Genomic DNA, 10226 nt, shown 5'->3' with positions numbered 1-10226 from the left:
TGGACCCTGATCTTAGCGCCAGGGCAGTGCTCGGTGTATCGACGCACTCCCCAAGCTCGGGCCATTGTCTTGTATCTCCTCCCATCCTACCCTAACTGACTGAATCTGGATCCAAAGATTTCATCGACAGTCATTGAGTCGTCATGGTCTAGGTATGGTCGACCTCCTCTTCAAGTTTGGTCACTGGCTCCTACTTCATGCGCCCATGAGCACGAGGTCCGCATCTTGCCTCTCTAGAATCTGGTCACCTGGCCGCATCCACCCCTTGGTGACGTCCCTAAGTACTTTTGATACACAGGAGTTTGTTTGTTTTGACAGGAGTGCATCAGAATTTGTGTGTTATAAGTTTGGCGAATTTCTTTCAGCGAATCAATTTTGCTGTTGTAATGAGAGAAGAACGAAATGACTATGTTTTGAGAAATAAAACTTATTATGCTAAGGTCTTATAATGTTAGAAGAAGTTGATGCATTATCTTTCTGAAATCAGTAGCAAAAGTATGGTAGGTCATTTTGTTGTGGGAGCAGAGTAACAATCAATTAGTTTTTCTTTTGCTGTTGTTTAGAAATTTCCGTATCATGTCAGAAGGGTAGCTTGATTCTCGGTTCATACAGTGACCATGTTCTTGTTGTATTTCAGTTTTGCATCGTAATCAGATTTTGGGTTAGCTTGGTTTGATTAAAAACCACATCATTTTTTTAAAGTGAATAGAGGGATTTACTGAGACAGGAAAGTTCTCCCCTGACACTTTGCTATACGCAACCGAGGAAAGCTATGCTCTCTCTTAATCTTGCTACGTGCCACAGAGGAAATTTCTCCCTAACACTTCTATTTCTCTGTAATTACTGCGTGTGTTCTGCAGTGGACAAGTGAGAAAAAGTTGTGGTCTATTTGACATGAAGAAGTTGAAGGAAATGTGTTGCAAACCATGATGTTTTCCAAACATTCAATTTGATTTGGTTGGTGGACTCCATCGCCACTACACAATCACATATGCAGGCTACTGGCTAACTTATTTGGAGAATAAATAAGCCAATATGTTTAATCTTTTCAGGTACACTTGTAGATTGAAAAAGTAGATTAATCATTGTTGTTATATATATTTCACAATTTTGACATAAACTCTCTCACATCTACTCAGTTGATTTTTATTTGCGCATATCTACCCAGTTGATTTGGTTGGGAAGCGCAACGGTCTATGCGCCAGACTCGCTACTGCTGTACATCCATATTTTTGCTAGTGTACTATCCAGTTCTTAGCATTCTTCTGTCCGTCAATAAACAAAGGTAAGCCTCATTTCTATTTCTGCAATTGTGTTATGCTGGTGCATCATATAACAAAGGTTCATTTATGGATTTATGAACAAAGGGGAAATGGCTTTGTCTACAACTCTGCATTATGTTTTAAAACAAGGTTGCTTTTATCTAAAAGATTTATTCAAGAAAAAACATAGAAAAAATTGCCAGTAGGTCCGATTTTGTTTTAATTAAATTCTTTTGGTCTGGGATTCATCTTTATCTCCTGTGTTACACTGAATCAGATTATATTAGTCTGAATATATCTTTACTTTGCATGTCAAAAATTGTCTTAGTTCGACATATTGTTCGACTGGACATGACAAGATTCTCTTGTTCAAGGTGTTCTCAAAGTGTTGACTTCAGATGTTCTCTTTGAGAAACTATTAACGAAGAGAAATAATGATCTTCTGCCAGTTTTGCATATTAAGAGCTATTGCTTGTTAATATCTCGTGATGTTTCTTTGTGAAAGTTACAGTTTTGCACATTTCCAAATGAATTCTCTTGATATGGAAGGCATGGGGAAAAGAGATCGAATTTTCCTTCTCGTTCACATGCAGCTTCAGATGTTTTACCCATCAACTTTTGCTATAGGGCTTTTATACATGTTATCTAGCTTACAGCAAGATCTGCATCCTTGCATTGTAGGTGTTAACTGAACCAACTAATTCAGTATGAACTAATAGTGCATGGATCTCCACAGATGCATCACCACCAAGGAATGCGTTGCAAGGAAGCACATGGAGTGGTGGTGCTGCAACACCAGGATGCTCATGTCACCTACTAGAACAAGCACAACACAGCCACACCTACAACCATATGCAGTCTCTTGGCCTATTGATGCTTGTTTAAATTCATAAGCCTGACTGAATCTGCCGATGCCAGAAGGAACTCTGAATTCATATGCCATGTATGGAACATGTCATTCAGATGGTCTTTGGTTATTCATCTGTAACAAAATGTATGGATGCAAGTGAAATTTGTTACAAGGCAAAGATTTCACTGCCATATTTTTCATGATGTATAGCGAATACTTTATTGGGGTGCAATGCATTTACCATTTGAATTATCATGCAAATGGTGATAGCCTTATCAATAAATGTCTTGTTGAGTGTATCTGATAAAAATAAGGTTGATTTCTTGGTTGGTACTACTCCTTTGCATTTTCCTCCAGTGTTTTTATAGAAGTCGTCAACCCGATCATCAGGTGTGTGTTAACTCATTAGTGGACCACACACAAAAGTTTCTTTCTATTCAACTCATTATCTCTAGGCCACAAAAAATATATTCTTGTATGTTGTTGCGAAGACATAAGAATTACTGGATTCATATATTAGGCCACATAAGAACTACTCGAAAAGCACTTGAATTTCATTACATAACTAGATCAGTTTACATTTTACAATGAACAAACACGATGTGAGTTCGTCATACACAAATCATAGAGAATAAATTCAATACGCTACTTGAGAAAGTAGCATTTAAAAAATCAATATCTACAGCAAAACTACCTTTCTGTAGTACTACACTCTCCCATCAATCTTGAGATGGACATTGGTCTGTCCTATCTGCAGACGTTTGTATTTCTAATTAGGGGTTGCAAAATCCACATCTGGATGACCCTAGAGTTTCTGCGAAGATTTATTTCCAGTTAGTGTTTGCAACTTCCTCATCTGGATGACCATACAGGCTCCGCAACTATATCTGAAAATGTTTCAGAGCTTGGACAATTGTTACATGTACACGTATCATTGCAACTCCATGTGACTACTCTGTTCTTGTTTATTCTGTTGGAGATGCATGTCAAAATGTAAGTAGAAAAGAGGAACATTAGTTTGAAAGGCACTCCCCATAATCCATCAGCCACATATTAGAAGGAACTAATAACTATGGCAAGGAACTAAGTAAATGCTTGTCTATGACAGTGGTAAACAAGCCCCAAGGAAGAAGAAATTAATCATAGTTGAATAGATAGCTCTGCAAGATAGAAATAATGGGTTAAAGATGGGCAAAACCAATACTTCACAGTATACATGAAAATCTGAAGAATACCCTCGGAAGGGAAAATCATACTTGTTGCAAAAAGAAATAAAGTAAATATTAAATTTGCAAGCTCCAATATAATTCATAAATTGGACAAATAGGACTCTTGTTCCAGTAAAAGATGTCTGATGCATATAGTCAATAGGCGGGTCATTTTGTCGATCGATATTGTGCTCTATACATTTAATTTAGGAGCTATCCATTTTTAGGATGCATTGTTGAACAAAACCGAAGGTAATGTCAGTTTTTATTAGAAGGGGAAAGATTGTCCACACGGAAACTATCCGAATAAATTAGAGAAACCTGTGTATACAGTGGTGCAGTACAATATATTACTATGTGTGGAACATGGTATTATCTATCATGTCCCGAATCTTGGCCAGCATTGTAAATTAAAACCTGACTGTAGAAGCTTGTTGTTTTTACAGCGATAACATGTGTATACATTTTTGTGTTGGTTAAGCTTATGTATGCCAACAGTTGAGCAAGGAGTGAAACATGGGAAGAGAAACTTGATATACAGAAACTGTACATTTGTTGAAAGTTAATGTTGTCGAAATATTACTGTGATATTTTGATTCATTAAGTAATGGTGCATGATAGCCGACAATATAAATAAATCAAGAGAGATGTGTGCAGGATTTCAACCACAAAAGATTAAGTAGTTGTTCATACTGCGCCATTCTATTCAAACATGTATAGAAATTACCAGTTCTTGCATTATGTATTGCCCAAAGCCCCAAACAATCTAGGGACTAGAATGCACATGAGCAAATGCACATCTGTCTTTGAGTTCCTTGCTAATTGCAAAGAAAATGCAGACATGAAAAAGAAGGGGGCGCTAATTTGCATTAAACTGAGGAAACAATATATGTGCACTGAAAAAGATATCCAATTGGACATCTGCTCGGTGCCTTGATCATTTCGGAATGAATTCAGCAAAACACATCAATTAGATTCTTTACGGGCAGAGCAATACCTGCATACAAAGAGGAGAGCTCTTAGTGATGGATCTCGATTCCATGAGGTCGTTGAGGTGAGCTCTTGGCCGGAGATATAAAATTACTTGAACATCAAATTGGTATTAGGCCTGGGAAATAAATGAAAAAAGTGTCTGCTCTAAGCAACTTGGCCAAAACCAAACTGTTTGTGTCTAACATGAAAGTAAAAGAAGTTAATAATTGTTCACGCACTACAGATATTCTATGTTCCAAACTGCAAAATGCTACAGACTATGAAGAAAACAATACACGATTAGTAGAATCAATTCAGAGGAAACTAATTCCCACAAGATTATAGGTGTCAAATTGAGAGGAGATAACCAAACAGCGATTGGATCACCAGTACGAACTATTTCTGCATGGTATGCCTCGTCAGGAGTTACAAGGGATTTGTAGAGTTGAAATAGAGCAGCATATCAAATTAAGGGTTTGAGAAAAGAACCGCGGGGCACGTGCATGGACGAGCTCTGAAGAGATTTGGATTGAGCTGACCAGCATCGTACAGGGGTAAGCAGTCGTGGGCAAGCACAACATGAAGCGGTCGCAGACTCGCTGTCGACCACCACCTCAACCGCCGCCACCGCCGCCTCGGCCAGCCAACCACCATGGGCCGCTTTGCCCAACACCGACGCCACGCCCCGCTCATCTCGCCGCTGCGTCCACGGACATTGCAGCCGAGCTAACCCGCCGAGCACCACGCCATGGCACCCCACCGGGGTCAACTGCCGTGCCCACATCGCCCAGCGCCTACCCGCCGACCACCGCTCCGTCACGCCCACCGCGCTCATTGATCCTCCGACGGCCGATCCCCACGCCGCAAGTCAGTTGCCGTTGAGGATCGCAAGTCAGGCACGCGGGATTAGAAATAGGAATGGGGTAGTGGGGAAACTCCTGACCCCACGAACAGAAAATGGTTTTGCCAGCTTTTTTTCTTTGACCGCATTTTTTTACCGCGATAAGGTAAGTGGAAAACTTACGTCGATAGAGAGAAGTTTTACCTCGCGCGAGGGGTTACGGTGGAAGGCTGGACGGATCAGACAATGGGAAAGCATGGCTCGGTCGCTGGACTGGGGTGAAGAATAAGTAATTCTTCACCCCGGGTCATTAATAGACTTTCTATATATATATGAGTACATGGTCTTTTTGAAGTACAAGACAAGCCTGAATACTTTCCTAGTCTATCTTTGTTTTTAATCTAACCATTATACTCAAGAAAGGAAAAATGAGCATGTAAGTTAGTTACGGTCCAAAGTAGAGCGGAAGCGGGAGTGATTGTTGACTGAAAGTAAAGTGCAAGTTTCCCTTAAATAAAAGAATAAGAGAGAATAAATGGAGATGATGAAATAAATAGGACGAAGGGTGTTCTCGTGGGGTCTGGATTCCCCATTAGTATGTGTCTAGCATAACATATGTGAATGCATAGTGGTTTGGATAACTAAAACAGTTTGTATGTTTTTATAAGTGGGTGGAGCCAAGTATGAATACGCACATAAATGTCGCAGCCATGTAACATATGCCACCATGGTTCCTCCTCTTATGCAGGTTGTGGCAACAACGATTAAGGGTCTCTCAGTGGACGTAGCTAAAGGCGTTCTCCGGCAATCCCCTATTGAGCGGTTGGGGTAGGAAGGAGATAGCTATGCTGCAGTACCTCTACAAACCCAACCGTGTGCCGATTGTAATGACCTTTACACCCTGAAGGGCAAGTGATCGACTTCACTCAACATCAAAAAAAAATTAGTAACATAAACATACAAGGAGGATGTAGAATACGCTCGACATTCAACACCTAAACATACTAAGTTCCTCTGTATCACCGAGAACTAAGAGTTTTACTCAGACATAAAGACAACAAACATCAAAGGGGCAATCATGGTAATCATGTATGAATGATCAAAGTAATACATGTAGGAATCCACCTAGGGTTTGGTATTACCATGGCAATGATAATGATGGTTGATGTCAAAGTCTCCTTGATTGGGTTGATAGCGTAGCGAAGCCCTTCTATCGCCCCCCCCCCCATCCGGATCCCTTCTGGAAGCTAGAGCTCTTCATTCTGGTGAAGTTTTTGATCTCTCTATAGCTCTATTTCGTTATCCGAAGCCACCGGGTAAAATAATCGACCAGGAGGAGGTGACGCCGCCTGGCCAAGCACAGGTATGGGCCGACGCGCTCGTACCGGGTACCATCTTCTCTCTAGAAGCGCTGATGTGTCTGGAATTTCTCCATTTGTTTGCTACTTCTTATGGTAAGTTTCATCATGCCAATCAACGTGACTTTCACCCATATACTAGTGTTTTCTTCTTTAATGATCCAGATCTCCTCCATGGTCAGGGTCCTGGTGAAATAGGACATGTGTGGTGTTGAGGTCAATGGGGGGGGGGGCACCACAGAGACGACCGACACGGAATCACCCATTTTCGGGGAGCCGTCCTGAGGTGACGTGGAGAAGCAAGACATTGCTGACGGGTCGTGTCCGAGAAGGTACCCATATGTCGGCGATGTTGACAAGTGCGGTGAGTCCGGAAGCCTATGCGGGCGGGCTGCCGACGAGTTCGTGTTGTGGTCGTTGTAGCGCCGATGCCGAGAATGGCTGGCTGGCAGAACCCTAGCAAGAGGAGGGCGGTTTGCAAGACCTTGGCGGCGATGGCCTCAGTGTTCGGAGTGGCGGCCTGTGCGTGGGCGGCCGTGGTGACTTCTTCTTTTGCCTTCTCTTTCCTCCTCCGGTTGGCCCGTTTCGTTGCCTCGGGCGCTCTCTGCTCAGTGGTCATCTCATTCTTTGACTTCTTCTGGGCCACAAAGCGGGCGGCCATGATGGGGATGGCGGGGAAGAAGGCAGCGATGGGGTTGAGCACGTCGGTCATGGCTCTAGGAAGGAGGCAGATTGGAGAGGAAATGTGGGAATGGAATGATGTGGCACGGATTAGTGGGTTAGGGGAGGACAATGTGAGGACGCACCAGACATCCACGGTGTGTCCAGACGAACGTAACCCCCGCCCAAATTTAGGTTAGAAATGGATCGAAGCGAACCAGAAAACAAGTATTTGTCCATTTGCCTCGGCACGTTAGGCCGTGTCTTTTTTGTCCGTACAGAATCAAACAGAAACAGGCGTACGAAATGTATCGATCCGTTAGAGTTGTCCTTATTATTATTTTTTGAGGTAAAGAGTTGCCCTTAATTACCCGTCTTAGAAAGAAAAAGGGCCTGATTGTCCTATGCAGATCCAGCATGAGCCCGGCTACCAGGCCCATCACCCGCGTTCCCGACAGGCCCTATTTCTAGGGGAGAGAACGAAAAAAAAAGGGTCTCTCTAGCAGTTGCCCTATTTCCTCCCGGATCTCTTCCCCGGTCGCCGGACGCCGCCTTCCCGCCGCCGCCGTCGCTGCAGTTTCACAGGTTCGTTCCCTTCCCCCGATTTCTTTCTCAGATCGAGCAGCAGAGAGATAGCGTTACCTTGGGGGGCGGGCGGTGGATCAACGGGGCTGGGGCGGGGAAATGGATGCCGACGTGTTGTTGGACGCTGTCGACGGAGCTCGATCCGCGGAGACCCGGCGCTTGACCGGGGCGGCGAGGTGCGGAGGGAACGGCGGCGCTCGGGGCAGGACGGGATCAGGGGAGGGGGAGGAGCTGTGGCAGTGGCGTCTTCAGCAAGAGAGATGCCGATGTGTGTGTGCGCGCGCCTGCCGCTGATGCTATATGTGACGCGATTTTAGCCCCGTGTGTGTGCTTCTGCTGCGATTTCCTGCTGCTTTGTTGTGCTACACATGAGTTTCTGATGCAGATGCTTATAGGTTTGCTTCATGTGAATTTTGTTCTGATTGCTGATTGAGAAAAGAGAGGCCACGGCTGAGAGAGAGAGAGAGAGAGAGAGAGAGAGAGAGAGGTGCTGATGCTGACTGCTGTTTTTTCTTCTCCGGATATTGCAACCCTTGTTTGTGTTTCTGCTTCAAGAAATAGAGAGATATTTCTCATATAAAGAAAGAGAGAGATTGGGAGAAATGTATATTGTCTATTGGTTTGTAGCTGTGAGATTTTGCTTGTGCCGTTTTGATTTGTTTGTTCTCGAGAGCATCCGTGATGTTACATCCACTTTTACTCATCCTTGCACTTTGAGTTTTGACTTTTGACAGTGAAGAAAAACATTGGGGACTATGTAGTCTGAGATGCTCCCATCTTCTTTCTTTTATTTTAATTTGGTTGTTTGCTTGTTTGTTTATGGCTTTCTGTTGCTCAAGTCATGGATCGATGATGTGATTGTTAACTGCGTTATCTATCTTGAACTTCTCAAGTACTGAAGAAAAACATTATCTGCTGAGATCCAAGGCACCCCTGAAGTTCTTAACCTTTCCTTATTGTTTTGTCTGATTAACTTTGACAGTCAAGAGGTCTTTTAATCTGTGAGTAGTATACTTTGCTGGCTTTTGACTTCCGTATGTTTGCAAAAAAGTAAGTTATATAATAATATGTTAATAATGTACAGTTGCGTGTCGGTCCGTCCGTCTTTCTTTCTAGTCATGTGATGTTCGATCACGTGTTCATCCATAGAATCCATGTTTGGTTTCGTATCCATAGGTTCCGAGTTTGGTTTCGTAGATTCAGGTTGGGTCATTCATAATACTCTTTATGTTCTGGTCATTTAAGATACTAGTGTTACAAACCTTCTGATCAGAACTGGTACTTCCATGCAGATAGGTAAGAACAAGATGGTGATTAATGGTGATGCACCTGCAAGAGGGAGTGCAGCAGCTGCTGCAAGCTTGCGCAGACGTAGAACCACCAGCGGTGCTGCTGCTGGAGGTGGCGGTGGCGCCAGTACAATGCTTCAGTTCTACACCGATGAGGCTGCTGGGCGCAAGATGTCCCCAAATGCTGTTCTGATCATGAGCATAGGGTTTGTTGCTGTCGTTGCTGTGCTCCATGTTTTCGGCAAGCTGTACCGTTAGGTTCCATATGCAAGCTGCACCTATGAACAGAGGAACCCGTAGACTTAAATAACTGCATAGCAAATGATTGTCGCATCCTGAAGACATTTTCATATTAGCATATAAGTTTATATACCTGATAATATATATACTGAGATGAGACGTTATGGTCGAATCCTTGCAAGAAGGTGCTTTGGCTTGTCAGTTGTTCTTTATTACAGTTAATCTTCCTGGGTCCGTGCTTTGTTTCAAATATGTTGCATACAAGCCATTGCTGTAGGTGTATGGATTAGTTCCCGAGTCTGAATCAAATGCTCTGCTTGAGTAAAAACTATGCTTGGCAAATCTCTGAATTGTGATTTGTAACTAGTCCATCCAGTCCCTAGCCCTTGTCACTGGAGTAGTTAACAGATGATAAAAATCAAGTTTGTGGCTTCTAACTTAGAAATTATGACTGTTGTAAATTTACCAGTCTGTAAAGTAAATCCAGATGTAAAATCTTACTCCGATTCCAAGCGGGACCGTTGGCATTTTGTCAAAATACCACAAAATTTTCAAATTCAGTATTGTTGGGGCCTTCTCACAGGGAGAAGACACCCTTTAAAAATTAAGGTATGCTGCTTAATGTGGCGTGCACACGGTATTCTTTAGTAAAAGGCGAAAGAATAGTTCGCTTTGTGCTCACCACGCAGCTGCGTGCCTTTCACTGTCAGCACCCCCACACTCTTATGTAGCCGAGCTCCCTGCTCTCTCCCCGTTCCCAGGCGAGGTGGGACTAAACGAAGGGCGCTTGGTGGCCGGCCCATTGAGCGACATTCTTTAGATGGTGCGGGTGTGTACTAGGCAGGCCTAGGAGGCTAGGGATACGTCCCAGTGGATGCCAGAGGCCCACAGTGTGGCTTCGCTGGCGGAGTGAGGTGGACCGGCCCACGTGCACGCATCCACTGCTCGTTCTTTTTCGGTC

The 10226-nt window shown here is 43.4% G+C and overlaps 1 protein-coding gene, 2 non-coding genes and 1 pseudogene across 3 annotated transcripts; 3 read left to right on the top strand and 1 right to left on the bottom strand.

Annotated features, from left to right (window-relative positions):
- Positions 1 to 8405: 8405 nt before the first annotated feature.
- LOC125511883 lies at positions 8406 to 8509 on the top strand. The gene has a single exon (XR_007285154.1). It is a non-coding gene; the product is annotated as a small nucleolar RNA snoR26 (small nucleolar RNA).
- Positions 8510 to 8576: 67 nt separating this feature from the next.
- On the top strand, positions 8577 to 8663 carry LOC125511885. The gene has a single exon (XR_007285156.1). It is a non-coding gene; the product is annotated as a small nucleolar RNA snoR27 (small nucleolar RNA).
- Positions 8664 to 9028: 365 nt separating this feature from the next.
- On the top strand, positions 9029 to 9466 carry LOC125506971 (protein transport protein Sec61 subunit beta-like). Its single transcript, XM_048671678.1, has one exon. The coding sequence runs from the start codon at positions 9044 to 9046 to the stop codon at positions 9281 to 9283; it is 240 nt and encodes a 79-aa protein (XP_048527635.1). The 5' UTR covers positions 9029 to 9043; the 3' UTR covers positions 9284 to 9466.
- A 379-nt stretch (positions 9467 to 9845) lies between these two features.
- Positions 9846 to 9956, bottom strand: LOC125511698 (annotated as a pseudogene).
- Between the last annotated feature and the right edge of the window lie 270 nt (positions 9957 to 10226).

The sequence above is a fragment of the Triticum urartu genome, chromosome 5, assembly GCF_003073215.2.
Source record: "Triticum urartu cultivar G1812 chromosome 5, Tu2.1, whole genome shotgun sequence".
Taxonomy (NCBI): Eukaryota; Viridiplantae; Streptophyta; class Magnoliopsida; order Poales; family Poaceae; genus Triticum; species Triticum urartu.
The sequence above is the reverse complement of the archived record's forward strand: the minus strand, read 5'-3'. Positions and strand labels throughout refer to the sequence as shown.

Coding starts and splice junctions, on each gene's coding strand:
- LOC125506971 (XM_048671678.1), top strand. CDS start 9,044: ATGGTGATTAATGGTGATGCACCTGCAAGAGGGAGTGCAGCAGCTGCT.